General features: G+C 66.2%; 2 protein-coding genes across 10 annotated transcripts; one reads left to right on the top strand and one right to left on the bottom strand.

Annotated features, from left to right (window-relative positions):
- Positions 1–1,911: 1,911 nt before the first annotated feature.
- Positions 1,912–20,697, top strand: EPN1 (epsin 1). 4 transcript variants are annotated; one of them, XM_073322015.2, is made up of 11 exons: positions 1,912–2,684; positions 6,737–7,282; positions 7,794–8,043; positions 10,865–10,986; positions 12,383–12,457; positions 15,359–15,448; positions 16,428–16,719; positions 17,442–17,609; positions 17,791–17,871; positions 18,346–18,582; positions 18,934–20,697. In XM_073322015.2, the coding sequence occupies exons 2-11, from the start codon at positions 7,055–7,057 to the stop codon at positions 19,272–19,274; spliced, it is 1,884 nt and encodes a 627-aa protein (XP_073178116.1). In that variant the 5' UTR covers positions 1,912–2,684; positions 6,737–7,054; the 3' UTR covers positions 19,275–20,697. The 4 variants fall into 4 exon arrangements, with proteins under 4 accessions (XP_073178116.1, XP_073178115.1, XP_073178118.1 ...); XM_073322014.2 differs by having other exon boundaries at positions 10,865–10,998; XM_073322017.2 differs by lacking the exon at positions 12,383–12,457.
- A 607-nt stretch (positions 20,698–21,304) lies between these two features.
- On the bottom strand, positions 21,305–27,297 carry LOC140902257 (uncharacterized). Of its 6 annotated transcripts, none has more exons than XM_073322160.1 (7): positions 27,223–27,297; positions 24,614–24,688; positions 23,518–23,607; positions 22,869–22,886; positions 22,599–22,682; positions 21,973–22,036; positions 21,305–21,678 (listed from the first exon to the last, which is right to left on the bottom strand). In XM_073322160.1, the coding sequence occupies exons 1-7, from the start codon at positions 27,224–27,226 to the stop codon at positions 21,324–21,326; spliced, it is 690 nt and encodes a 229-aa protein (XP_073178261.1). In that variant the 5' UTR covers positions 27,227–27,297; the 3' UTR covers positions 21,305–21,323. The 6 variants fall into 6 exon arrangements, with proteins under 6 accessions (XP_073178261.1, XP_073178263.1, XP_073178262.1 ...); XM_073322162.1 differs by having other exon boundaries at positions 21,305–21,660; XM_073322161.1 differs by lacking the exon at positions 22,869–22,886.
- Positions 27,298–27,582: the final 285 nt, after the last annotated feature.

The following is a 27,582-nucleotide window of genomic DNA, read 5'->3' as shown; positions in this document are numbered from 1 at the left end:
GAAGCTACTAAAATTAGACATTTTAAAATCAGCAGGTCTCGATAATGTGCATCCAGGAGTTTTAAAAGAGCTGGCCAAGGAGCTCTCTGAACTGTTAATGTTTTTCAATAAGTTGTGGAACATGGAATAAGTTCCAGAAGACTGAAAGAAAGCTATTTTTGGGCCAATATTTAAAAAGGGTAAATGAGATGACCTGGGTAATTATAGACCTGTCATCCTGATGTTGATCCAGTGGCTGATACAGGTCTTGATTAATAAAGAATTAAAGGAGAGTAATGTAATTAATGCCAGTCAACAAGGGTTTATGGAAAATTGATCCTGTCAAACTAACTTGATATCTTTATTACTAGTTTGGTTCATGAAGGTGGTAGCATTGATGCAATATATTTAGACTTCTCAGAAGGTGTTTGACTTTGCACCGCACTGTATCTTGATGACAGAACTAGAACGATATAATATGAACATTGCCCACATTCAATCGATTAAAAACTGGCGAACTGATAGATCTCAAAATGTAAATATAAATACGGAATCGCTGTGCTTCCAGTGGGATCCCGCAGGGAGCAGTTCTTCGCCAGAAGATATTTAATGTTTCTATCGATGACTTGGAAGAAAATATAAAGTCATCATTGATCTAGTTTGCAGATGACACAAAGATTGTGGAGTGGAAAATAACGAAGAGGACATGTCACTGATACAGAGCGATCTAGACTGCTTGGTAAGCTGGGCACAAGCAAACAATTGCATTTTAATCCAGCTAAATGTAAATGTATCCGTCTAGGAACACAGAATGTTGACACACAGGATGGGGGACTCTATCCTGGGCAGTAGTGACTCTGAAACAGATTTGGGGGTCGTGGTGGCCAATCAGCTGAACATGAGCTTCCAGTGTGACCCTGTAGCCAAAAGAGCTAATGCGATCCTGGGATGCATCAACGGGGACTCTTGGGGAGTAGAGAGGTTATTTTTCCTCTATATTTGGCCCTGGTGCGACCGCTGCTGGAATCCTGTGTCCAGTTCTGGTGCCCACTGTTCAAGAAGGATGTTGATAAAGTGGAGAGGGGTCAGAGAAGAGCCATGAGAATGATTAAAGGATTAGAAAACCTGCCTAATAGTGATAGACTCAAGGAGCTCAATCTAGCTTAACAAAGAGAAGGTTAAGGGGTGACTAGTATCTACATGGAGAATAAATATTTTACAGTGGGCTCTTCAATCTAGCAGAGAAAGGTCTAACACGATCCATCCAACGTCTGGAAATTAAAGCTAGGCCAATTCAGATTGGAAACGAGGCATACATTTTTAACAGTAATTAACCATTGTCACAAATTGCCAAGGCTCATGGTCGATTCTTCATCACTGAGAATTTTTAAATCCAGATTAGATGTTTTCCTAAAAGACCTGCTCTAGGAATTATTTGGAGGGAGGTCTCTGGCCTGTGCTAGACCGGAGGTCAAACGAGAAGATCACAATGGGCCCTCTGGCCTTGGAGTCTCTGCCATGGCAAGGCCTCCTTGTACTGGGGCAAGGCGGCCGTCGCGGCAGCTCAAGGGGACGTCTCAGTGGGTCACGATGTGCGCTCCAGGGTGTCCTCATGTGGGGTGAAAGGGGTCACCAGGCGGGGTCCAAGGGTCATCGTGGCAGGTCATCGCACGGGGTCAAGGGGCCATTGCACTGGGTCAAGGTACTGGGCCTGGGGGGTCAGCGGGTGGAGTCAAGGGGTCACCACGCTGGGCATGGGCGGGTCATCGGGGCAGGTCAAGGGGTCACTGGGGCGGGCCACTGGGTCGCTGCCTCTCCGGCCTCCCCCCCCCGTCTCTCTGCTCGGCCGGCTTCCCCGCTCCGCCCGCCAGGGCCCGTCTCCATGGGAGCGGCCGGAAGTGACGCCACGGCGAGGGCGGAAGCCCGGCGCGGCGGAGGGCGGAAGCGGGGCCGGGCGGGCGGCGGCTTCCGCTTCCGGTGCGCAGGGTCCTGCCGCCGCAGCCCAGCGCCGAGCGGGGACGCGGAGCCTCCGGGGCCCATAGAAACAGGCTAGAGCGCCCCCGCTCCGCACGCGCTAGCCAGCGGGGACCCCCGGCGGGGCGGGGCCAGAGACCCCCCCCACTGGCCCAGAACTCCCCACCCCCCAGGGACCCCCTTAGGGAGGGGCCCAGCCCCCCCTCCCGACCTCAGAGCCCCCCCTCCCCTGCCCAGGCCTTAGGGACCCACAGGGAAGGGGAATCCCACCACTGAGAGCGAAGCAGCCCCCAGGGGCCCCCCCAACACAGGGGCAGGGGGGCACCTTCCTCTCCCCCCACCCGGCGTAGGGGCCCCGGACATGCCCCCCCCGCGCCCTCGCTCAGCCCAGCTGTAGGGGACGGATCGGAGGTAGTAAGGGGGGGGTGGGTAGGTGGGTGAGAGCCCCCCTCCCTGCCCCTGAGACCCCCACCCAGGGCAGTGGGGGGGCTCGACACCTCCAGGGGGACACAGGGGGCTCCGCCGCCCGCCCGGCTCGGACGCCCGCTGGGGCCTGAATCCCGACAGGCGGTGCCCACAGAAGCTCAGGCCGGCCCCAGGCCCCGGCAACGGGGAGAGGTGCCAGGAGGGGACGCCAGCCTCCCCACCCCAGGGCAGACTGGCTTGGAGCGGACCCAGGAGTCCGGGTGACCTGAGAGGCTTCCACCCCACCCCCCGACGGGAGACGTGAGGTGAGTTCTCGACGGGGTGAAGCCTGCAGGGTGCGTCTAGTCTCCGGCATTGCTGGCAGCTCTCCTGGGAGCGGGGTCTAACGGTTAGAGCAGGGGGGCTGGGAGCCAGGACTCCTGGGTTCTGTGCCTGGCTCTGGGAGGGGAGTGGGGTCTAGTGGTTAGAGCGGGCGGGGCTGGGAGTCCAGACTCCTGGGATCGACTCTTGGCTTTGTTGCTGTGAATTTAAAGGAAAGTCACTACTCTTTTTTGCCTCAGTTTCCCCACCTGTGATAGAAGGCTCCCCACCCCCCCGCATGTTGGCCAGGTGCTTCGGGATCCTCCCATGGAAGGCTCTGGGTCTGAGCACTGCCCCCTGCCAGCAATCAGGGATGCGGACAGGGTGCCCCTGTGCTCTGATTGCTTTTTTCAGGCAGGGGAGAGCAGGAGGAGGGAGCCTGCCCTCTGAGCCAGCGCTGCAAGCTAGGTTCCTGGTGCCTGTCGCCCCTTTGATGGGCCCATCGCGCAGCGCGCACAGTGCTGGCCAGAGTTCACAGGAGGGCCAGGTTAGGAGGGGAGGTAGGGACGGTGCCTTTGGCTCAGGACAGGGGGGCAGCCTGCTGAGGGCAGGGAAGAGGCTGATGCTACCTGACGTTGGGGGATCCGGGCCCCAGGAGTTGCCGAGGGGCAGGCTCTCGCGCCCCCACCAGCTTTGCAGGGTGTGGGAGGGCTGCAAAGTGGGAAGGAGGAGGCCATGAGGGTAATCCAGAAAAGGCGGTCTTGTGCGCAGATTGGGGTGCAAGGGCATCTTGCTGGGACACTGCAACCCCCTTGGGGGGTGGGAGGAGTCACTCGCTCAGACCAGCTCCAGGCCTGCAGTGTGACTGGGGGCAGCTGGTCCGGGGGGCCCCGGCGAGGGAAGGCTCAGAAGTCGGGAGGGATTGGCCTGCAGGGTGCTGTGGAGAGACAGTGCTGGGAGGCAGTGGGGCTGGCCCCGGGGGCACCCTGGGGAAGGAGAAGTGGGGATGGCCTGGGGGTGCCCTGGGCAGGTGGAGGGCCCGCTGGCCAATGGTGTTGACCGGCATAGGGAGTGGTTCTAATCCCCCCGCCCAGCGCTGTACCTCAGGTGGTTCCCTGTCCGTGCTCTGTGCAGATCCTCCTCGCCTGGCTCTCGACTGACAGCCCAGGGTAGGGGTGTGTGTGTTTGTGGCCCCGATCTGTGCCGCTGGCATGGTGGGGGGGCAGCTGTCCCGTGATAAGGCCTGGATGATTTATTGCATCCCTGCGCCCTGCGTGCATCCTGGAAGTGCCTTTGTGCTGGCGCGTACCCATCTGCTCCCACCCCATCCAGAGAGCAATCTCCTGGCTGCAGCCACCTAGGGGCCGGGGGCAGCTGGCGGGGTACAGAGGGGATCGGGACATGGCTGTACATATCCCGGCGAGCGTGTCGTCATCTGTTGCTGTCTCCTTTCCATCTGTCTCTGTTGCTCCCAACACGCCGTGTCTGGGGCACAAGGTACTTGCCCCTGTCGCAATGAGACAGGGGCAGTCGCTGCCTCTGTAGGGGTCATGGAAGAACCGGGAGGGGGGTGGCTTCTAAACTAGCCACACACCCGACGTCAGGGCCTTAAATCTGAGCAGGCACCTGGTCGCCGCAGCACTTGCCCTGCCGGCTGGTGCTGGGAGTTCCCTCGGGTGCAGCTCTGGGGCGCCCATCTGGCCTGTGGCCCTCTGGCTAGCGAGGGTCTGATGTGAGCAGCCACGCTGGCTAGTGCGAAGGTCTCCCCTGCTTCCCCACAGCCTGTATCAGCCCTCCTTGCGCCTGCCACCCCAGTCAATTTCACAGCTGCCATGAAACTGACCAGAGCCTGTTCTGCTCCTGGGTCTCTCTGTATGCACCCTGGATGGGCAAAAGGCGGGGTTCCCGCTCCCCAGGGCTGGGTGGGGGTTGGATCCACCAGGGCACCGGAGACCCCTGGGATTCGCATGGTGGTGCACAGGTCAGGGAAGAGCTAGGGGAAGAGCTAAGACAAGCCCCACCTCCAGTGTGTGATTACAGGGGCTTTCAGGCTGGGGAGGTCCAGTGGATAGGAGACCTGGGGTGCTCTCGCTTACTCTGTGTCTGGACAGTGCCCAGCAGAACGGGGACCCAATCTCGGTGATTTTATGTCTGGGCAGTGCTCTGCACGATGGAGACCCAATCTCGGTGACTCTGTGTCTGGGCAGCGCTGATCATGATGGGGCCCCAATCTTCATTAGGGCCTCAAGTCACTACCAGAATGTAAACAACAAACTCTAGAAATGGGATGCGCGGGCATTTTCTGAACTGAATCCTGTGGGGCTTGGTAAGGGAGGGCCTGGCATGTCACTTGGGATCACCTTAAAATGGGGAGCTCCTGTCCTTTGAACTGCCCCCCGCCTACCCTGTCCCTTCAGCTGCCACAGGGATGTGCTTGCCTGTCTGTTCAACCTTCAGCACTCCGCCTTTTACTTGCCTTACGCATCTTGCTGTGTAGTCTAGTGGTTAGAGCAGGGAGCCAGGACTCCTGGATTCCCTCCCTGACTCTGGGAGGAGAGTGGGGTCTAGTGGTTAGAGCAAGGGTGCGGGGGCCGGGAGACAGGCCAGGGATAGATCCTGGGAATCCTCTCAATGCAGACAGGTGCATCAGTGGCTGCAGCCCCCAGCCCAGAGAGCTGCCCTGCTTCAGGCTGCGGTGGGGCAGTGGGGTAAGGGTGCTGCACAGGAACATGGGGAGGGATCTCCTGGTTCATTGGCCCCTCAGCTCAGTCCCAGGAGCGCCGCTGGGTCATTGTGCTGGCTCTGATGGTGAGAAGGGGGGTCACCTGAATTCCTTCCCCTGGTGGCCTACAGCCCCTCGGGTGCCCTTGTCCCAGCTGGAAGCAGCCAGAGGGGAAGGAAGTGAGGCCTTCTGCATTTCTGAGCCGTGAGTCATGGCGCCAGGACGCCCGGAGATTTCCTTCCTTCTGCACCGAGCCACACACTGCTCGGTGCTGCGGCCACGGTCCCCATGCACTCTGCAGGGCATGGAGATGCGGCTGGGTATCTGGGGACCCCTTTCCTGGCATAAAGACGTGGCCCCTCTGGGGTGGGGCTGGGGCTGGTTATAAGGCGACACCTTGCCTGGTGCTGGAACATGGCCCTTCTGGGGTGGGGCTGGTTATCTGGGCATCTCCTGCCCCAGGCTGTGACACGGCCCCTCTGGGGTGGGAGGCGGGGGGCTGGTTAACTGGTGACCCCTTTTGCCAGAAGCTGGGAATGGGTGACAGGGGATGGATCACTTGATGATTCCCTTTTTTGTTCATTCCCTCTGGGGCACCTGGCACTGGCTACTGTCAGAAGACAGGACACTGTGCTGGATGGACCTTTGGTCCGACTGTTCTTATGTTATGTTCTTATGCCCCAGGCTGTGATGTGGCTGACGTTGGGGACAGCATGACTGGAGGGTGGAGTCCTGCAGCATGGTGCCACTGTGTCCCTTTCTTTCTCGGGGCCTTTAAATGGGGGTCCATTGCCTGTCCCCAAAGGGGCTGAATTCCCACTGCGCTTGGCACCCCTCCACTGCGGGTGCTGGAGGTTGGCAGCTGGCTCTTCCTGCTGTCTGGGGGGGCGGGGGGGTCATCTCCCATCGGGGGGCTGGGCATGTTCTCTCCTGAGTCTGTTCCCTCCCCTCCCCGGCCAGCGCTTTCCCCCATGCCGTGCTGTTTAGTCCGGTTAGCGCTGCCCTCCCGCTAGCCCTCCCCCCATACATGCTCCCTGCGAAGAGGAACCGATGGAGCCTGGGGGGCATGCCCCCACAGGGGGAATGTCAGGATTCTGGCTCCCAGCCCCCCTGCTCTAACCACCAGCCACCACACCTCTCCCAGAGCCAGGAACAGAACCCAGGAGTCCTGGTGTCAAGCTCCTCTGCTCTAACTACTAGACTCCATACCCCTCTCAGAGCTGGGGAGAGAACCCAGGAGTCCTGGCTCCCAGCCCCCCTTGCTGCATCTCATGCCGGCCTCAGGCCCTCCTCTGGATGTGTTGAATCACTGATCTCGCTCTCTCTGTGTTGCAGATGCGGCTCATGCCTGGATCACCCGTGCCGTCCCGGGCACAGATAGCAGCCTGACCACCTTCCTGTCACCCACTGGTGCCAGCTCCACCCTATTGCACGGACCCAGGGGGCTTTCCTGCTCTCCACACCCCCCCGCCCCCCAGGACTGGGATCTGGGGCCCCCCACTGCACAGACCCAGGGGGTTTTCCTGCCCCCTCCCCGGACTGGGATCGGCCCCCTCCCCCCCCATTGCACAGACACAGGGAGCTTTCACGCCCCCCAGAACTGGTATCAGGAGCCGCCCCACTGCCGGGCTGCCCCCGCGTCCCACCCCCACCATGTCAACCTCATCGCTGCGGCGCCAGATGAAAAACATCGTCCACAACTACTCGGAGGCGGAGATCAAGGTGCGGGAGGCCACGTCCAATGATCCCTGGGGCCCGTCCAGCTCGCTTATGTCGGAGATTGCCGACCTCACCTACAACGTGGTGGCCTTCTCTGAGATCATGAGCATGATCTGGAAACGGCTCAACGACCACGGCAAGAACTGGCGCCACGTCTACAAGGTGCTGCCCCCAGGGCCCTGGCTCCCAGCCCCCTGCTCTAACCCTTGGCCCCCACCCCCAGAGCTGGGGAGAGATCCCAGGAGTCCTGGCTCCCCACCCCCACCCCCCTGCTCTAACCACTAGCTCCCACTCCCCTCCCAGAGCTGGGGATAGAACTGAGCCCCCCTGCTCTAACCACTAGACCCCACTCCCAGAGACGGGGATAGAACCCAGGAGTCCTGGCTCCCAGCCCCTGCCCAACCACTGGACCCTGCTCCCCTCCTGCCTGCCCTATGCCTGGGAAGGGGTGGAGTATGAGGAGTGGCTCTGTGGGTGGGTAGGCAGGTGGGCTGTGGGGTGTTTGGGTGGGCCATGCAAGAGCTGTATGGGAAAGGGGAAGGGGTATTTGCGGGGCTGCGGTTGAAAGGGAGGGCTGGGTGGAGGCGGGCAGAGGGGCCCTGTGTGGCAGGGCCCAGGGGGCAGTGCGTGGGCTGCGTGGCTGAGGCTGGTGTGTCTGGGCCCTGCCCCCCAGGCCATGACGCTGATGGAGTACCTCATCAAGACGGGCTCGGAGCGCGTGGCCCAGCAGTGCAAGGAGAACATCTACGCCATCCAGACGCTGAAGGATTTCCAGTACGTTGACCGCGACGGCAAGGACCAGGGTGTCAACGTGCGGGAGAAGGCCAAGCAGCTGGTGGCCCTGCTCCGGGACGACGAGCGGCTCAAGGAGGAGCGGGCCCACGCCCTCAAGACCAAGGAGAAGCTGGCGCAGACCTCCACGGGTGAGCCAGGGCTGGTGGGCGGTCCCTGCTCTCTCCCCTGCCTTTTCCCCCAGGACCTCATTCAGATCCCAGCCTGGGTGGAGCTGGGGTCCTCCCTCACTTCCTGTCCTAAACAAGGCCCTGCTTGCCCCAGGGCCCCACTCGTCCTTCAGCTCTGAGGTTCGGGGGCTCAGGGGACATCTCTGAGGCTCGGGGTGGCTGGTGACTCGTGGGCGGGGGGGCGAATGACAGCTGTGGGGCTGGGGGGGGCTCTGAGGTTCAGGGGGGCTGGTGACTCTTGTGGGGCAGGTGAAGGCTGTGGGACTCGGGGTGGCTCTGAGGTTTGGGGGGTTGGGTCAGGTTCAGGAGGGGGTGATGGCCGTGGGGCTTGGGCGGTGGCCCGGGGGGGGGTGACAGCTGTGGGGCTTGTGGGCATTGGGTGACGGCTGTGGGGCACAGGTGCCCGCTGTACGGTTTGGGGGGGCCATATGTAGGGCCCCCTCTGCCCTCCCCTGGCCCAGGCAGATCCGGGTTCCCTGCCTGGTGGCTGTTGATGACAGTGAATTCTGAACCCCCCAGCTCTGCCCCCTCCGCTGCCCACAGGGTTGACCCCAGGGGCGCTCGGAGCCTGCAGTTCAGGTTGTCCGGGGCAGCGGGGGGCTAATCCTGCCCCAACTGGAGGAGATGGAGCTGTGACCCACCCTGACGGGGGGTGGGATATGTAGGGTGCAGACGGGCAGGGTCTGGAGCCAGTCAGAGGCTGTGCCAGTCCTCTGCCCACCTGGCATCTGCCAATGTGTGACCTTTCACCCCTGCTGGCTCCGCCCCCTGCTTCCCACATGGCACCCCTCCCAGCCAACACAGCTGCTGAGTAAGCCGCTCCCGACCCCCCCCCCGACCCCGCAGCCCCCTGCCAGCCCTGCCCTGGGCTCACCCAGCCTGCAGTGGGTAGCAGCGAAGGGGTGAAAACACGTGTCCCTTCCCCCAGTCCCTTGCTTGATGATCCCGCCCTGGCCCTGCCCCACGGGCTCTTATCAGGACGGAGCTGCCAGCAATCGACCTTCGTGCCCCCTGCCAACCAGTGCTGATAAGGGCGGGAACGGCCAGCCCTTAAAGAGACAGTAACACCATTCTGCCTGCCCGGATGGCTCCTGGTGCTCAATACCCCTTCCCCCACCCAGCCCTACAGCCACGGATCCCCATCCCCTTCCCCGGGTTGGCTCCTCTGCGCTCATCCTCCCTCTGTGGGGTACATGGCTCTGTGCCCCCCTCAGCAGAGCTGCTCCCTCCCTGTCTCTCAGTCCTCCCTCCCCCGGTCAGTTCACTGGGCTGGGGGGCAGTCAGCTCATTGGGGCAGACATGGGCACCTCTCCCCGAGGGATGCAGGCTTCACGTGAGGGAGAGCGTCCCGTTCAGCAGGGCGGCTAACCAGGGCTGACAGCTGGTGCCACAGTGTCTGTGGGGGAGGGGAGCCCGCCTGTCCCTTGGCACCGTGGCGACCTGCCCCAGCACTGGTTGGGGGTGGGGCTGAGGGGTGGCACTGGGGTCTGGAGCCAGCCCTGGCAGGGGCTGAGGGCCAAGCTGAAGTGTGAGCTGGGTTTGTGGGTGAGATAGTGGGTGCTTAGCCCCACAGCCCCCCCTTTGCACGTGCCCCACTCCCCACCTACACCCCCCCCAAACATCCTGCACCCCCCACAAACACCCTGCACCCTCCACACCCTATATAGGCGCACACACCCCGTGCCCCCCCCCCACGCAACCCAGGCCCCTCCGCACTCCCCCTCCACACGTACACCCCCCCACACACAACTCACTCTCCACCCTGCTCCCACGTGGTCCATGGTGCCAATAACAATAACATTTATTTGGAGTCAAGCCCCTCACTCCCGACTCTCAGCCCCCTGCCAGCCCAGCCCTGGTCTCCCCCTGCTTTCCTAGTGCCCCTCAAGCCCAATCTACAGTCTGGGGGAAGTTGGTGAAGTGTGTGTGGGGAGGAGGGGATTGGAATAATAGTGGTGGTTGGGGGGCCTATTGATTGGAGTGGGTGGGAGGACAGGAGGTGGGGGTCTGCGTGTGGGGGGATGGGAGGGAGGGGGTTCTGAGGGGGGTGGGATTCGTGGGGGGGCAAGGGGGATTGTACACCTGACCCAGTGTCCCCTTCCTGCCCACTGGACCGTTGCTTGTCAGTGGGTTATTTGGCTGACACCAGCTGGTCTCTTGGCTGTTTGTTTACCAGACAGGCCGGGCCATCTGCTCCCTGGGCCCCACGGCCCTACCCCAGCCCCACGGTGTCACAAACTCCTTGGAGCCTGTGCAGAGAGGCTCGCCAGGGCCTCCGTGCTGCAGGGAGATCAAAAGGGGGTGCTCTCCCCTGGCCGGCAGGGCTGGACCCAATGCCCTGGGGCAGTGCTGGGGGCATCCGTGCTCCTCTCTGAGAATAAAAATAAAATCCCAAGGCTGGTTTTCATGGTGCCCCTTAAAATGCCCTCCGGCCTCCTCCTCCCTCCCTGGGCCGGGTCCCCATATACCCAGCTCCTGCGCCCCACCTCAGAGGGGCCACGTCCCAGCGCCGGGCGAGGGATCCCCCTGTACCCAGCCCCCGCACCAGAGGGGCCACGTCCCAGCGCCGGGCGAGGGGTCCCCCTGTACCCAGCCCCCGCACCAGAGGGGCCACATCCCAGCACTGGGCGAGGGGTCCCCCTGTACCCAGCTGCCACCCCAGAGGGGCCACGTCCCAGCGCTGGGCGAGGGGTCCCCCTGTACCCAGCCCCCGCACCAGAGGGGCCACATTGCCTGTTGCTTTGGGCCCTTGGCTGACAGTTTAACCCTTTCTCCCCCACAGCCTCCTCAGCCTCCGCCGCTAGTGCCCCGGCAGAGGCAGAGCAGGCCTGGCCGCAGAGCAGCGGCGAGGAGGAGCTGCAGCTGCAGCTGGCGCTGGCCATGAGCAAGGAAGAAGCGGAGCAGGTAAGGAGCAAGGTAAATCTGGAGCGACGGCTGCGGGGCGCAGGGGGGAGGAGGGTTGGCACGGCTGGGGCTGGGAGATGGGTCCTGAGACGCTGGTTGAGATGGGGCCCCCGTGGCGGCTCTTGGGGAGTTGGTCGGGCCGGGGCCAGCTGTGATCGGGCCGGGGCCAGCGTCCGCTCCCAGGGTGGCGTCCTGCCCTTAGCCTCCCTGCTGCCATCCTGGGGGGTGCCCGTTAGCCCCCGATTGTGGCCAGGCTGCCTCTGACACTGGGTGCCAGGCTGGGACCGGCCCAGCTCGTCTCAGTGAAGGCAGGGATTGGTTCAATGCTACCGGAGCGGGTCTGGCACCTCCTAGTGGGGAGAGCCCCTGTGCCCCATTTCTTGTCCCCCTGAGCCAGCCAGTCCCTGTCCTGGGGCCAGATCGTGGCTGGCACCCCCTAGAGGGAAAAGGCCCCATGCCCCATTCTCTGTCCCCCTCAGAGGAGCAAGCTTGTTTGCTCAGCGTATCAGTGGGGCTGAATTCTGGTCCTTCCCCTGCGCAGATGTTGGGGCAGGGGAGGGCAGGTACAGTGGGGTGGGAGCCAGGGAAAGCTGGCTGGTGGGGGGGGCGGGGTTCATAGCATCTCAGTTTGGGGGTGTCTTTTTGGCCTGGGTTGTCTGAGATCCTGGGCTGTTTTAGGGTACACAGGTCTCGGGAGGGCAGGGGGACGTCCGCACACAGTGGGGTTACAGTCCCCAGGCTCTCCAGTAAACCTCCACAATGCTGTGGGGCAAAGAACCAGGGCCTGTTCAGATCTGCGTTCACCCCCACAGCAGGGGCTATAGATGGAGAAGGTCGGCCCCCTTATCCTCTCTGCAGCAGCCGGGGTCCTGTACAGCCCCCCCTCATTCATCCCAGCTCAGCCTGCTCCCCCTTCCCTTACCAGACTATTTGCTCCCCTGGAACAGGCCACAACTTGTCTGCTTAGACAAGAATAGAACCAGCCATCCCTTTCCTGCACTTCCACTGCCCTGTCTGCCTGCGCCCCCGTCCTCTGCCCCCCACCCACTGCCCAGCCTGCGTGGGCCCGACTTCGCGGGCCACCTGCGCCCCGTCCTCTGCCTGGGACGGGCATCATGGGCCCCCCCATGCCCCTTCCCTGTCTGCTGCCCCCCTCCTTTGCCCCTGCGCTCCCTCTCCCATCCACTGCCCCCCGGCATCATCTGCCCTTTCTTTCTCACCTCCCCTGCGTTTGCCCCCTTGTTTGTGCATCTAGCTCCCCAGGGAGACTTTGGGGAGTCACAGGCCCACCCGGTCCTGTCTGCTTTCCTATCCATGGACCAAGCCTCCTCCCCCCCCCCGGTGTGGGTGTGTGCCCTGCTGCGCCTTCATTCTCTGCTCTCTCCGCCCCCGCCAGCCCCCCGTCGCCGTCGCCGAAGAGGACCTGCAGCTCCAGCTCGCTCTTAGCTTGAGCAAAGAGGAGCACGACAAGGTTAGAGCCGACCCCGGAGGATCTAACACCCTCCCCCTGATGGGAGCGTGGGCCGGCCTTCCCCCTCCCCCACTGCACTAACCCCCACCCCCGACTAGATCAGCGCTAACTCCACTCACTGCTCGCCATGGCCTCGAAGGGCTTTTCTCTCCTCCAGGGAAAAGATGCTTTTAAAAGGGGGGTGAACTTTCTAGTCAGATTTTCTCCTGGTCAGTTTCAGTTCCTCTGGGTACCTGGATCAATTTTGCTCCTGGTCAGTTTCAGTCCCTCTACTTGGCCGGTCAGCTTTGCTCCTGGTCAGTTTTACTCACACTGGGTGCCAGGGTCAATTTCACTCTTGCTCTGTAGCACCTCCTGGGTGCTGTTGGGTGGTCTCCTGGTTGTGTGCCCCCCTCGCATGCACTTGGAAGTGCTTAGCAGGTGAGCTCCCCAGCTTTCCGCTGTCAGGGGCATGAACCCTGGTGGCTGGGCCCAATCCCAGCTTGGATCATCCCCTTTTGCCTCTCTAAATCCACACGCTCTCCACCAGTTCCCCCATCACTTCCTGTCCCAAACAGCCCTTAAATAGCTGCCTCACCTCAACCTGCAGCTAGCTGAATTTTAGTGGTGGATGGAGCAATTTGAGCTTCAAGCTTTGGTTCTGTCCCCAGCTCTGGGAGGGGAGTGGGGTCTAGTGGACAGAGCAGGGGGGCTGGGAGCCAGAACTCCTGGGTTCTCTCCCTGGCTCTGGGCCCCTGATCCCCCTCTATCTCATGATCCCTGGGTGCTGGCTGGCCTGCCGGGCAGTGTTGCCCAATTGGCCCACCCAGCCCCTTCTCCCAAATTCGACCCCCACCCTCCCATCCAGATTGAAACGTCCCCGATCTCTGGCCTCTCTGGGGGGGCCGCTTTGGCTCCCCCAGGGCCCCTCATCACTTCTCTGCACCTTCTTTAATTCTGAGGCATGATGTCAGGACCCCCCTGGTCGCACCCAGATCCTGTCATCTCCCCCCCCCCCCCCAACGGAGGCAGCGGAAGGTTCTGAAAGGTTCTGGCTGGGTTTCTCTGGGTCGTTTGGGTCTCTCTGCGGCCGCTGTGCTCTAACAGCCCCCCCCATTAATCCTCGCTCTGATTCACACCCAGCGCTAATCTCTGTCTGTCCTTCCTCCACCACCCAGCTTTCGCTCTGGTTAATTGCCACCTCGGGATCCCTGATTTGGGGCGGGGCGGGGGCCAGTCCTGATATGGGGGAGCCTGGCGGGACATGGGGGGATCTTGTCTGGGCTCCATGTTTAAAGTCGTATGCCTGAAGTTGGGGGTGGGGAGGGGAGCGGGAGCTGCAGCTAGCACAGAGGGTAGGGGGTTTGTACCTGGTTTCTGGGGGCATGGGGCACAGCTGCAAAATTGAGGGGAGCTGCGGGGGCCATGCCTGGGTGGATGGGGGCTGCACCAGATTGGGGAGGGTGTCTGTTTTGGGGGGAGGGGCTGCTGCAGGCTCAGGAGTCCAGACCTCAATGGGGGGGCTGTTTTTATAGTCTCTGTAGGGCACTGACTGGGGGTGGGAGCCATGTCCCCGACTGCAGCTGAGGGGAGAGAATCGAGGACCCCCCCCCAAGGATCCACTAAACTCCATCCCCTCTCTAGCCCCCAGAGGATGGCAGGGCAGGGAGCCTGCAGTGGGTGGAGTAGGGGCATGGGCGGGTGGCATAGCATGCAGATCGGAGCGTGCCTGGTGCGCCCTGCGCTGTGGCTGTTCCCTAGGGGGTGGATCGGGCTTTGCCGTTGGTTGTGGACACCAGTCCCCCTGGCCCAGCTGCCCTTTTCCCAGCAGAGCTCAAGCCTTGGCTCACAGCCGTGCTGGCAAACCCACCTGGTGGAGTTTCTACCCGCAGTCTTTTGGCCAGCAGAGCAAAACACGGTCCCCTGGTCTGAGAGCTGCCTAGCAGGGGTGTCACTCCCTGGAGGCTAGGGGAGTTGCCGGCCTGGCTGAGCCAGCGAATCATAGAATATCAGGGTCGGAAGGGACCTCAGGAGGTGTCTAGTCCAACCCCCTGCTCAAAGCAGGACCAATCCCCAATTTTTGCCCCAGATCCTTAAATGGCCCCCTCAAGGATTGAACTCACAACCTTGGGATTAGCAGGCTAATGCTCAAACCACTGAGCTATGCCTCCCCCCCCCCGCAAATCCCCTCCCAAAGCGGCGTTGCCCTGGACGGTGTCTGCACTGGGCGGTTTGACCGGTTGCGTTTGTGCCAGGCGTTAGAGGACAGGCTGCCTTTGCCGGCTCCCCCTGCCCTGGCACACACGGGGTGCTCCGCGGGTAAACGACCCTGCACTGCCCTCCGGTCCATTTCCATAGCGGGTGGTGGGATCCCGGCACCGGCTGGGAATTGTGGGAGCTTGGGGTCAAATTCCCCAATTTGCTTGGCACAGTCCTGCTGCTGGCTCTTCTCATGCCGTTCCTTGGACCGGGGTCCTGGACCAGCGACGGCCCCGACGGGGATGCGGCGTAAGCAACCCACCACGAGCGAAACCCACCGCGCTGGTAGCAGCCTCTGCTGGCACAGCCATGCAGAGCCAGGATGCCTGGGTTCTGTCCTCCACTCTGGGAGGGGAGTGGGGTCTGAGGGGGCTGGGAGCCAGGACTCCTGGGTTCAGTCCCCAGCTCTGGGCGGGGCTGGATCTGTTAACACTGTAGATGCCAGTCAGTAGCGATGCCACAGCCTGCTCTGCGTTGCCAGGGAATTATGGGATAGGAGTCAGGCTGGGGGCAGGCAGCGACCTCCCTGGCTATAGGGAGCCCTGGCTGGGAACACTGCCGGGCCAGCCGTAGGTGAGTACTCCAGCTCCCCTCCCCCGCCCCCGATCGGGGCTGGGCCGCCCCTCCCCGCTGATGTCCCCCATTTCCCTTGCCTCCCCCCAGGAGGAGCGGATCCGGCGTGGGGACGACCTGCGCCTCCAGATGGCCATCGAGGAGAGCAAGAAGGAGGCGGTGCCAGCCAAGGGCGAGGAGGTAACCCCTCCCTCTGGGGCTAGCTGGGGGGGAGGGGCTGATGTGGGGGTGGAGCCAGGGGCAGGGGGCATGGTTTAGCTGGCTGGGGTGGGGTCTAGCTCAGGTTGGGGGGTCTGAGTTGGACGTGGAGATGGGGTGGGGTTTAGCAGGGGGCTCTGACTTGGGGGTGGAGCCTCTTGCAGGGGGTGGAGTCTAGCAGGGGGCCTAGATTCAGGGGCAGAGCCTGGGGTGATGTCTAGCTCACATGTGGGCAAACTACGACCCGGGGCCTGCATCCGGCCCTTTGGATGTTTTAATCCGGCTCTCGCTGGGGAGCGGGATTGGGGGCTTGCCCGCTCCACATGTGCCAGGGCTCTGCTTGGGTCCCAGAAGCAGCCACATGTCCCCCCTCCAGCTCCTACATGCAGGGGCATCCAAGGGGCTCTGCATGGTGCCCCTGCCCCAAACACCGGGAACCATGGCCAATGGGAGCTGCAGGGGCAGCGCCTGTGGATGGGGCAGGGCGCAGAGCCGCTTGGCCGCGCCTCTGCATAGGAGCCAGAGAGAGGATGTGCTGCTGCTTCCGGGAGCTGCTTGAGGTAAGCGCCGCCCAGAGCCTGCACCCCTGAACCCCTCCCATGCCCCAGTCCTGAACCCCCTTCTGAACCCCTTGGTCCCAGCCTGGAGTACCCTCCTGCATCCCCAATGCCTCATCCCCAGCCCCACCCCGGAGCCCTCACCCCCTCCCGCACCCCAACCCCCAATTTCGTGATCATTCATGACCTGCCATACAATTTACCTACCCAGATGTGGCCCTCGGGCCAAAAAGTTTGCCCCCCCCTTGTCTAGTTGGTTGGGGTCTGGCTTGGGGGCGGGATCTGTGGCAGGGGGCAGGGTCTAGTGGGGGCCCGGTCTAGTGGGGGCCCAGATTTAGGGGCAGACTTGGGATATATCTGGGGTGACCGGCTGCCCCATGTCTCACCACGTTTCTCTCCCGCAGTCGTCGCTGATGGACCTGGCTGATGTCTTCACCGCGCCAGCCCCCCCTGTCGCCGGGGACCCCTGGGGTCCCCCTGCCCCCACTGACCCCTGGGGTGCCTCTGTGCCTGCTCCCACGGGGCCGCCTGCCCCGGACCCCTGGGGAGGGACCCCTGGAGGCGTGGCTTCCACTGGTGACCCATGGGGGGCATCTGCCTCCGTCACGGCCCCGGGAGACCCCTGGGGGGGCCCCCCGGCTGTCGCCAGCTCCGACCCCTGGAACCCGGAGGGGACGGGCCCCTCCCCACTCCCTGGTATGTCTCCGCGTCGTGCCTGTCACTCCGGTCCCTGGGCACCAGCCCCTCCAGCCCCCTCCTGCCTTTGTCACTAAAAATGCTCGATCCCCCCAGCATCCACGTCAGACTGGAGACCCCAGCTCCTGCTGGGTCCCAGCACGCGGGGGTGGGGGAGTTGGGTGGCCCCATCCCTGTGCAAGGGGGGCAAATCTGTATCCCCCACTGAAATCAATGGGGCAGGAGGGATGAGGGGAGCTATCAAAGCTCTTGCCACAGCAGGGTGGTATCTGTGTCCCTGATGGGGAAACTGAGGCACAGAGGGAGGCTGTGGCAGGGAAGGAAACAGAACCCGGGTCGGCTGGATCCTGACTCTCCCCACGGGGCCATGGTGCTGGGGAAACAGCCCTCTGGCTCCGATCAGCCCCAAGGGCCCCACAGCGGGGACATGGTGACCCCCAGGCCAAGACACCTCCTTTGCCCGTCCCTAGGGATTGTCAATGCCAGTCCTGGAGCAGAGGTGGTGAAACAACCCTGCCTGCTGGGGAGAGTGCCCCCGCCGAGCGCCCCCAGTGCTCCCTAGCGCCACCGTGGGGCATCGGGGACAGCACTGCCTGCTAGGGAGAGTACCCCCTGCTGACACCCTGCCCCACAGCCTGCAGTGCATTGTGGGTGTATGGGGGGCAGCAGGGAGGATACAGGAGCCACTGGCCTTGGCTGCTAACTGCTTTTCTCTCCTCCAGCTGGGGGCGTTGCAGTGAGTGGAGCGCCCCCTGCCAGTGACCCGTGGTCGTCGGGCCCAGCTGCAGCCCCCCAGGGGAAACCCGCGGCCGACCCCTGGGCCCCCGCGCAGACCTTCCCTGACCGCTGGGGAGGGTCGCCCTCGAAAGGCAGCATCAACGGCACCGCAGGTGGGTCGGCCACGGCTCTCTCCCTGCCTCTGGGAGGGGAGTGGGGCCTAGTGGTTAGAGCGGGGGGGCTGGGAGCCAGGATGCCTGGGTTCTCTCCCCTGCTCTGGGATGGGTATGGGGCTCGGTTGGGGCAGGGACTCTCCCTTGCTCCCCATAATTCACTTTCCTCCCCCCACCCCAGCTGGTGGCGCCTTCGAGCCGGACGAGTTCTCGGATTTCGACAGCCTACGCCCGGCGCTTCCCAAGTCAGGGAGCAGCACAGGTGGGTCGGGGGGACCCCGGCTGCCTCCCCCCCCGCATGGCCTTCCCTCCCCTGCATGTGTGTCAGGGCTGCTGGGAAATTGGGGGGTGGGTGGGTACTGAATACATCCTCCCTGATGGGAGCCGGCACCCCCTAGAGGGGAGAGGCCCCCGGGCCCCATTCCCCGCCCCCCTGAGCCAGCCAGTCCCCGCCCTGGGGCCAGATGGGAGCTGGTGCTTGGGGGATGTGGGGAAGGGGGGTGGGTTTAACCCCTTGTTGTCCTGAGGGCGGGTTATGGGGTTATCAGTGGGTCGCTGCCAGACCAGGAGGGTGTCTGCAGTGGGTCCCGCCGGGTCTGTCCTAGGGCCGGGACCAGTCAGTATTTTTCCCAGCTACTGGGCTTACGGCGAGGACGCCCCTCCCAGCCCCACAGCGCTCTGCCTGCCAGGGGGCCTGGGTGGGTGTCTCAGCCCCCTCTCTGTCTCTGCCCCCCAGGGGAGCTGGACCTGCTGGCCGGGGAGGTGCCGGTGTCACGCTCGGCCGGCACCCGGAGCCCCAGCACCTTCGACATGGCGGCTGTCGGGGGCTCGCTGGCCGAGGCCTCCAAACCCACCCGTAAGACCCCCGAGTCCTTCCTGGGTCCCAACGCCGCCCTGGTGGATCTGGACTCGCTGCTCAGCAAACCCCATGCGCCCCCCAGCACCAAGACCTCCAACCCCTTCCTGGCCACAGGTGAGCGCCCGGCCGGACGCCTGGCTTCTTCTGCTCTGGGAGGAGAAGGGAGTGGGGTCTAGTGATGGAGGGGTTGGGGGGTGAAAGCCAGGTTGCCTGGGTTCTATCCCTGCCTCTTGGAGGGGAGGGGGGCTGGGAGGCAGGATGCCTGGGTTCTTTCCTTGGCTCTGGGAGTGGGGTGGGACCTAGTGGTTAGAGCAGGGGGCCTGGGAGCCAGGACCCCTGGGTTCTCTGCCGGCTCTGGGAGGGGAGTGGGGCCTAGCGGTTGTGGGGAGGGGGTTGGGAGCCAGGACTCCTGGGTTCTCTCCCAGCTGTGTGGCTGGTCTCTCACTCTCCCTCCCTCCCTTCTAGGGACAGCGCCTGCGCCCCTGGTGTCGGCACCGGGAGCAGCCGCCGGCGCCTCGGCCACCAACCCATTCCAGCCGGCGCAGCCCGCCTCACTGCCCCTCAACCAGCTCCGCGTCAGCCCCGTCATGGGGCTGGGCCCCCCCGCTGCCCCCTTCGCCCCCCCCATGGTCTCAGTCACCCCCCTTGGGCCGGTCGTGCCCCTGGCCTCTGTCTCCCCCATGGTCGGGGTCCAGCCCCCCGGCCTGTCCCCCATGGCCATGCCCCCCATGATGCCCCCCCAGCCCATCGTACCCACCAGCGCCTCTGCCCAGTCCATGGGCAACACAAATCCCTTCCTGCTATAAGGGGGCCGGCCCGGGGGTGGGGGGTAGGAGAGGGGAGCCCCCGAGAGGCTGCCGGGGGAGGGAGCCCTGGGGCAGCCTATGCCGGGGGGGCGGGGGGGTCAAATGGGAGGGTCCACTGGGTGTGGTGTCAGATTCTCCCCTTCATGGGCAGTACCCCCCACCACTTACCTGAGAATTCATAAGTGGGGGCAGGGGGGCAGTGTTAAACCCCTCCCCCTGCATAGCTCCACCCCCATTGAGGCCACACCTCACCCTCAGCTCTGCCTCCAAGCCCTGCCCCCTCTCCTGGAAGTGGGGGTGCTGCTGCCCCTTTAAGTTATAGCTGCCCCCCCCCCCCCATCTATCACACTACTGCCCCCCTGGACATCTCACCTCCTCCAGGGCGCACCTTCCTGCCCCAGGGGCTAATGGCGCATTCCCCCCACGCCCCTTAGCCTGTGACCGTGTCTGCTCCAGATCCCAGGGGTGGGATCCATCCTCACCTGCCCCAGGCTCTGCTTCCTGACCCCCCCCCCCACCCTGACGGGACCCCAGGGGCCCAGAGCAGTGACCTCCAAAGGCAGCTCCAGAGACGACCCCCAGGACATGAGGGGCCCTGCTGCCGGGGTGGGGCAGCGATGGCCGCCATGACCGCCCCTATGCCCAAAGTCTCCTCTGCAGTCACCTGGGCAGGGCCACTGGACCCCTCTCCCCCGCCCCTGCCCAGGGACTTGCTGTCAGGGTGGGGTAGGGGGGCTGCCTTAATCCCCCCCCCTCAGTGTCATGGAGCAGGGTCAGCCCAGCCAGCACTGGGATTTAAACCCAGGACTGGACCCAGCCAGGCCTCTGCTGCTGGCCTGCTGGGGGGCACAGGTCTGAGCTACACATCCTCTCCCCGCCCCACATAAGATGTGCAGCATTGACAGTGCCCCCTTCTGGCCATGTGGTTGTAATCCCTGATCTCCCCCGCCCCCCCCAAGCAGCATGATCCCCCCCTCCCGCTGCCCTGGGGGGGGGCAGGGGGCTTCACTTGCGTGAGTGGCTGTGATGTCGTGAACCTAGCTCTCCCTCCCCCCCCCCCACTCAACCCCTACTGGAGCAGAGAGTCCCCCAATGCCCCCCGTGCTCCCCCCTCAATCACAACCTGTGTATGAATTCTCCCAGTTGTGCCCCCCACCCTTCACCAATCAACTGCATGGGGGTGGGGACTGTCCTCCCCCCCCCCCCAGTTTGCCAACCCCCAGCAATGTCAGATTCTTTTCTGTGGTTGTGTGTGGGAGGGGGTCAGAATGGGGGGCTAATCCTTAAGCCTGACCCCCTGCTCTGGGGAGGGGTCCCCCATCTGATTTCTGCCTCTCCCCCCCCTCCATTTGTGTCCCTCTCCCCCAGTGTACGCAGAACTTGCTCAAATGAATTAATAATAAAGTGAGATTCTTCTAAGGCACCCATGGGGTATCTGTGGGGGGTGGCAGGGGGGTGTTCCAGGGCATTGGCTAGGCAGGAGGGGCTGGGGCATGCGTTATGTATCAGGAGGGTCACATGAGATATCTGAGTATGGGGGGGGAGGTAGGGGCTGGGGAGAGGGTCTCGGTTAATCTCATCTCACAGCTGGGTTCAGGGCGAGCCCTGCGGTCAGGCAGGGTGTTTGCCAGCAGGGGTGTGAGATCAAGGGGGGTGGGATACCAGGGTAGATGGGCCTATTGGGCTTGGGGAGGAGGGGCAGGGTAGTGGGACCTGTGGGGCTGAAGAGGGCAGGATACTGGGGTAGAGGGGGCTAGAGGAGGCCAGATACTGGGGTAGATGGGCCCGTGGGACTGAGGGAGGTGGGGTAGAGGGGGCTGGGGGAGGCTGGATACTGGGGGAGAGGGGCTCATGGGGTTGGCAGAAGCGGGATACCGGAGTAGAGGGGCCCGTGGGGCTGAGGGAGGCGGGATACCGGAGTAGAGGGGCCCGTGGGGCTGGGGGATGTGGGATACCGGAGTAGAGGGGCCCGTCAGCTGGGGATTTCAGTTGGGGGAGCAGCTCAGTCACATTCTCCAGAAAAGCCGGGATGGGAAAAGACGCCAACATTTAATGAGTCCCGTCCCCCTGCTCCATGGGGGTGCCATTCCCCAAGTCCATGGGAACCCCGTCCCCTGACTCCGCGGGGGCCCTGTCCCCTTGCTCCGTGGGGGTCCCATTTCCCAAGTCTGCGGGGGCTCCATCTCCTGGCTCCATGCGGGTCCCATTCCTCAAGTCTGTGGGGGCCCCGTCCCCTTGTTCTGCGGGGGCCCCATTCCCCAAGTCTGCAGGGGCCCCGTCCCCTTGCTCCATGGGGGCCCCATTCCCCAGCTCCGCGGGGGGCTCTGTCCTGCCTGCTGCCAGCCCCTTCTCGGCCTCTGTGCCGCCTGCCAGCCTTGCTCGCCTCCTGTAACAAAGGAAGGCCCTATCCCGGGGCCAGGGGTCTCAGGCTGGTGCCTCCCAGCCAGCCCCCTTCCCCTCCAGACAGAAGCCAGCCCCGCTTGGAGGGGAGTGGCCCCATCCCACCTCCCACAGCCAGCGAGCCCCCACCCAGACTGGAGCCAGCGCCCCTGAGAGGGGAGTGGCCCCATTCCCCACCCCCCTCTCCACCAGCCCCCAGCCTTAGGGTTAGATCAGGGCCCATCTCCAGTCCCTTTCCCCAGGACGCCTGGGTCCCACTTCCCTCTCCGCCCCCCACCTCTGTCTGATCCCCACTCACCCCACTGCGGCTCCCAGCACCAGTCCCACCAGGCTCAGCCCCACAGCCAGGATCACAGCAGCGCCTGGGGGGAAAGAGGGGGCAGGAGTTGGGGTGCCTGGCCAGGTGTGGGGTGGGAATTGGAGGCAAAAAGGGGGTTGGAGGGTTTGGGAGGCCATGGGGGGCACTGGAGGGTAATGGGGAGGCTGGGGAGAATTCAGGGGGGTAGGGGGTGCTGAGGTTTGGGAGGTTGTGGGGGGAGTTCAGGGGGGCTGTGGGGAGATGGAACTATAAGAGGCTGTGGGGGGTACTAGAGGGTGAACAGGGTGTGGGGGGGGAGACTGGAAAAAGGGTTGGGGGAGTTCAGGGGGCTGTGGAGGATGCTGGGGTTCAGGGGAATTTTGGGGGTGTTGGGGTTTGGGGCTGGGGGTGTAGGGAAGGGTTGGGGCAGGGGGCTGGGGTTTTGGGGGAGCTGTGGGAGGATTTGGGGAGGTTCCAGAGTTCAGGGGAACTGTGAGGGGTATAGGGGCCTGGGGGGTGTTGGAGTTTGGGGGAGCTGCTGTGAGGGTTTGGGGGCCATGGGGAGTGCAGGGCATGGGGGGAATGTCAGGGTTCGGGGGCTGGGATGTGTGGGGGTTGGGGGTTACCTGCGCAGACCCTCTGGTCCCTGCACCGAGCTTGGAGGCGTTGACAGCTGTCGCACTCAGACAAATCGAAGGGCTCAGGCCTGCCTGTTGGGGGGGGACCCCATTAGAGAGATGCCCCCAGAGGGCATTCCTGGGGGCCCCTCCCCAGGGGCCAGCATTGGGGGGTGGATCCGGCCCACTTGGCGGCTGGCCCAGGGCACGAGTGGTGGGTTTGGGCTCCAGGGGCTGCAGCTGCCCACCCCCCCAGGAGGCAGCCGCCTCCGGACTCACCACAGGACGCGCTGCACACTGCGGAGAGAGAGACACGGATCAGAGCAGACAGAACGGCCCTGACCCCTAATCCAGCTCCCTCGTGCCCTCTGCCCCGCCCCCACACAGGATGGAACCCAGGAATCCGGAGCCAGGGAGAGAACCCAAGAGTCCTGGCTCCCAGCTTCCCTGCTCTAACCACTAGATCCCACCCTCCTCCCAGAGCGGGCAGAGAACCCAGGAGTGAGGGGCACCGGCGGAGCTGGGGGGAGCCCGGGGCCGGGCTAGCCGGGGCTGCGGGTCGGGAGTGAGGGGCACCGGCAGAGCTGGGGGGAGCCCGGGGCCGGGCTAGCCGGGGCTGTGGGTCGGGAGTGAGGGGCACCGGCAGAGCTGGGGGGAGCCCGGGGCCGGGCTAGCCGGGGCTGCGGGTCGGGAGTGACGGGCACCGGCGGAGCTGCGGGGAGTCCAGGGCCGGGCTAGCCGGGGCTGTGGGTCAGGAGTGAGGGGCACTGGCGGAGCTGGGGGGAGTCCGGGGCCGGGCTAGCCGGGGCTGCGGGTCGGGAGTGAGGGGCACCGGTGGAGATGGGGGGAGCCCGGGGTTGGGCTAGCAGAGGCTGTGGGTCAGGAGTGAGGGGCACTGGCTTGGGCAGCGGGCGGGTGCGGCGGGTACCTTGCTGCCGGATGGCTGCCGACGCTGCTTTCAGGCGGTGGGTGAAGTTCTGCTTTTCAAGCGCTGCCTCCTTCATCAGGCGCTCTGGATCTGCAGGCAGGAGCGGGGGAGGGGAGGAGTTGGGGGTGGGGGGTGCTGGGTGTCACACGCCTTATTTGAGCCAGGGCCGGCCCCTGTGCACAGCTGGAAAGGAAGCACCGTGCTCGGCCCGGAGCTGACCCACTCCTACGAGGCCACTTGAGCGCAGGCCAAGGTTAAAACTCAGGGCGACGTCGCTCCCCCCATCCCCCGTGTGTGCCGAGGCTGGGCCGACCGAGCCCCTGGGGTAGACGCAGCTAGGAGATGGCCTCCGGCGACGTCCCACAGGGAGGTGGAGTCCCTCCAGTAATGGGAACCCTCCCCCCCTGTCCTGGCGGTGGGGTCTGCCCTGTGGCCCCGGGGAAGGCCACTGCTGGGGCTGGGCTGGGTCATATGTCAGGGGAGAGGGAAAGAGAAGCGGGCAGAGGCAACAACGAAGCCCCCAACAGAGACCCAGGTGCGTGAGAGAACAAATCACCCAGGATAGCTTTTAGGCACAGGGCTGTGAGGGAGGAGGCATGGGATTGTGAGCAAACAGCCCATCTCCTGTGGTGTTCAGGGGCCACGGGACCTTCTTCCTCCCTGGCTGGTGCTCGAGTTGCAAGGGGGACAGGATGTGACTGACGAAAGGGGATCGGCCCAAAGTGACCTGACTGCACTTCCAGCCCCGATTTGGTCTAATTCAGTGCTTGGGGGCAGGGCACTGGCCTGTACTAGCCAGTGGGGCGAACCGGCCAGACGATCTGACCGTTCCCACTGGCCTTAGACTCGGGCTCAGTATCTTCTCTGATTGGCAACGGGCCACAAGACCCTGAATTTCGACTAATGGCTCAGATCAAAAAGGGCAAAAGTCCCAACTTCTGTCATCCCTTAGTTACTCGGGGGGTGGGGGGGGCTGGGAGCCAGGACTCCTGGGTTCTCTCCCCAGCTCTGGGAGGGGAAGGCAAGCCCTCAGGCCGGGGCAGCCAGGGCAGGCGGAGGAGGGGCTGGGCCCCTGGCTGGCGGCCCCGGCGCTCACCCTGCCGGTTGCGGGTGATGATCTGGTCCAGGCGATAGAAGAGCTTCCCGGCTTCTCGCTCCAGGCGCTCCCGCTCTGTGGCCGTACAGAGGAGAGGTTTGCTGCCCGTCAACCCCTGCAGCACCCACCACGTCCCTCGTCCTGACTCAAGGGGGCGCTGTGCTGCAGGGAGCAGGGCGAGGGGGGCGCTGGGCTGCGGGGAGCGGGGGCGGGAGGGCCCGCAGGGGGCGCTGGGCTGCGGGGAGCGGGGCCCACAGGGGGCGCACGGGGGGCGGGGGGCGCCGGGCTGCGGGGGCTCAGCAGGGGGCGCCGGGCTGCGGGGAGCGGGGCGGGGGCTCAGCAGGGGGCGCACGGGGGGCGCGGGGCGGGGGGCGCCGGGCTGCGGGGGGCGGGGCGGGGGCGGGGGCTCAGCAGGGGGCTGCGGGGAGCGGGGCGGGGGCTCAGCAGGGGGCGCGGGCTCAGCAGGGGGCGCACGGGGGGCGCGGGGCGGGGGGCGCCGGGCTGCGGGGAGCGGGCGGGGGCTCAGCAGGGGGCGCACGGGGGGCGCGGGGCGGGGGGCGCCGGGCTGCGGGGGCACAGCGGGGGGCACGGGGCGGGGGCTCAACGGGGGGCGGGGGGCGCCGGGCTGCGGGGAGCGGGCTCAGCAGGGGGCGCACGGGGGGCGCGGGGCGGGGGGCGCCGGGCTGCGGGGCGGGGGCTCAGTAGGGGGCGCACGGGGGGCGCGGGGCGCCGGGCTGCGGGGCGGGGGCTCAGCAGGGGGTGCACGGGGGGCGCGGGGCGGGGGGCGCCGGGCTGCGGGGAGGGGGCTCAGTAGGGGGCGCACGGGGGGCGCGGGGCGCCGGGCTGCGGGGCGGGGGCTCAGTAGGGGGCGCACGGGGGGCGCTGGGCTGCGGGGCGGGGGCTCAGCAGGGGGCGCACGGGGGGCGCGGGGCACCGGGCTGCGGGGAGCGGGGCGGGGGCTCAGCAGGGGGCGCACGGGGGGCGCGGGGCGGGGGGCGCCGGGCTGCGGGGGGCGGGGCGGGGGCGGGGGCTCAGCAGGGGGCTGCGGGGAGCGGGGCGCGGGCTCAGCAGGGGGCGCACGGGGGGCGCGGGGCGGGGGGCGCCGGGCTGCGGGGAGCGGGCGGGGGCTCAGCAGGGGGCGCGCGCGGGGCGGGGGGCGCCGGGCTGCGGGGAGCGGGGCGGGGGCTCAGCAGGGGGCGCACGGGGGGCGCGGGGCGGGGGGCGCCGGGCTGCGGGGGCACAGCGGGGGGCACGGGGCGGGGGCTCAGCAGGGGGCGCACGGGGGGCGGGGGGCGCCGGGCTGCGGGGCGGGGGCTCAGCAGGGGGCGCACGGGGGGCGCGGGGCGGGGGGCGCCGGGCTGCGGGGCGGGGGCTCAGTAGGGGGCGCACGGGGGGCGCTGGGCTGCGGGGCGGGGGCTCAGCAGGGGGCGCACGGGGGGCGCGGGGCACCGGGCTGCGGGGAGCGGGGCGGGGGCTCAGCAGGGGGCGCACGGGGGGCGCGGGGCGGGGGGCGCCGGGCTGCGGGGGGCGGGGCGGGGGCGGGGGCTCAGCAGGGGGCTGCGGGGAGCGGGGCGCGGGCTCAGCAGGGGGCGCACGGGGGGCGCGGGGCGGGGGGCGCCGGGCTGCGGGGAGCGGGCGGGGGCTCAGCAGGGGGCGCGCGCGGGGCGGGGGGCGCCGGGCTGCGGGGAGCGGGGCGGGGGCTCAGCAGGGGGCGCACGGGGGGCGCGGGGCGGGGGGCGCCGGGCTGCGGGGGCACAGCGGGGGGCACGGGGCGGGGGCTCAGCAGGGGGCGCACGGGGGGCGGGGGGCGCCGGGCTGCGGGGCGGGGGCTCAGCAGGGGGCGCACGGGGGGCGCGGGGCGGGGGGCGCCGGGCTGCGGGGCGGGGGCTCAGTAGGGGGCGCACGGGGGGCGCTGGGCTGCGGGGCGGGGGCTCAGCAGGGGGCGCACGGGGGGCGCGGGGCACCGGGCTGCGGGGAGCGGGGCGGGGGCTCAGCAGGGGGCGCACGGGGGGCGCGGGGCGGGGGGCGCCGGGCTGCGGGGGGCGGGGCGGGGGCGGGGGCTCAGCAGGGGGCTGCGGGGAGCGGGGCGCGGGCTCAGCAGGGGGCGCACGGGGGGCGCGGGGCGGGGGGCGCCGGTCTGCGGGGAGCGGGCGGGGGCTCAGCAGGGGGCGCGCGCGGGGCGGGGGGCGCCGGGCTGCGGGGAGCGGGGCGGGGGCTCAGCAGGGGGCGCACGGGGGGCGCGGGGCGGGGGGCGCCGGGCTGCGGGGGCACAGCGGGGGGCACGGGGCGGGGGCTCAGCAGGGGGCGCACGGGGGGCGGGGGGCGCCGGGCTGCGGGGCGGGGGCTCAGCAGGGGGCGCACGGGGGGCGCGGGGCGGGGGGCGCCGGGCTGCGGGGAGCGGGCTCAGCAGGGGGGGCGCGGGGCGCCGGGCTGCGGGGAAGGGGCGGAGCTAGGGGAGTCGTGAGGGGGGGCTCCCCACAAGCTGTTAGGGGGAAGCCGGGGGGCTCAGCAGGGGTCCCCGTGGGGAGTCGGCGGAAGGGGTCTCCGTGGGGGGCAGCGCGGGGGCGCAGGGCGGGCGGCGCTGGGGGGTCCCACGCCCCGCCCCTCACCCATGATCCGGACGCCGGGGTCCCCCCCCAAGAGGAGCGCGCTGAGCCCCCCCTCCAGCCCCGCGGCCGCCCCGGGCCGCGCCGCCCCCAGCAGCAGCCGCACGTCGTAGCGGACGTGGCGGGCGGCGTCGGGCCAGCAGCGCAGGCAGGGGGCGGCGCCCGGGGCCAGCAGGGGCAGCGCCAGCAGCGCCAGCGCCAGCATCGCCCTGGCAACCGCCGCGCCTGCCTCGGGCCGCGGCTGCCTCTGACGTCACTTCCGGCTCTGCCGCACGGCCTCGGCCGCCCCCTCTTCGGCGCCTGACATCACTTCCTCTTCTGCCGCTGACGTCACATCCCAGGTCGCCTCGGGTCTCCCCTGGC

The sequence above is a fragment of the Lepidochelys kempii genome, chromosome 23 (assembly GCF_965140285.1).
Source record: "Lepidochelys kempii isolate rLepKem1 chromosome 23, rLepKem1.hap1, whole genome shotgun sequence".
Lineage (NCBI taxonomy): Eukaryota > Metazoa > Chordata > Testudines > Cheloniidae > Lepidochelys > Lepidochelys kempii.
The sequence above is the reverse complement of the archived record's forward strand: the minus strand, read 5'-3'. Positions and strand labels throughout refer to the sequence as shown.

Excerpts from the sequence above, each read along its gene's own strand:
- EPN1 (XM_073322014.2), top strand. The coding sequence starts at position 7,055 with ATGTCAACCTCATCGCTGCGGCGCCAGATGAAAAACATCGTCCACAAC. Across the intron at positions 17,610-17,790 it reads CAGCATCAACGGCACCGCAG|CTGGTGGCGCCTTCGAGCCG; the intron begins GTGGGTCGGCCA and ends CCCCCACCCCAG. Across the intron at positions 18,583-18,933 it reads CAACCCCTTCCTGGCCACAG|GGACAGCGCCTGCGCCCCTG; the intron begins GTGAGCGCCCGG and ends CCTCCCTTCTAG.
- LOC140902257 (XM_073322160.1), bottom strand. Across the intron at positions 23,608-24,613 it reads CATCACCCGCAACCGGCAGG|ATCCAGAGCGCCTGATGAAG; the intron begins GTGAGCGCCGGG and ends TCCTGCCTGCAG. Across the intron at positions 21,679-21,972 it reads GTGCTGGGAGCCGCAGTGGG|GGCCTTCCTTTGTTACAGGA; the intron begins GTGAGTGGGGAT and ends GCCCCGGGATAG.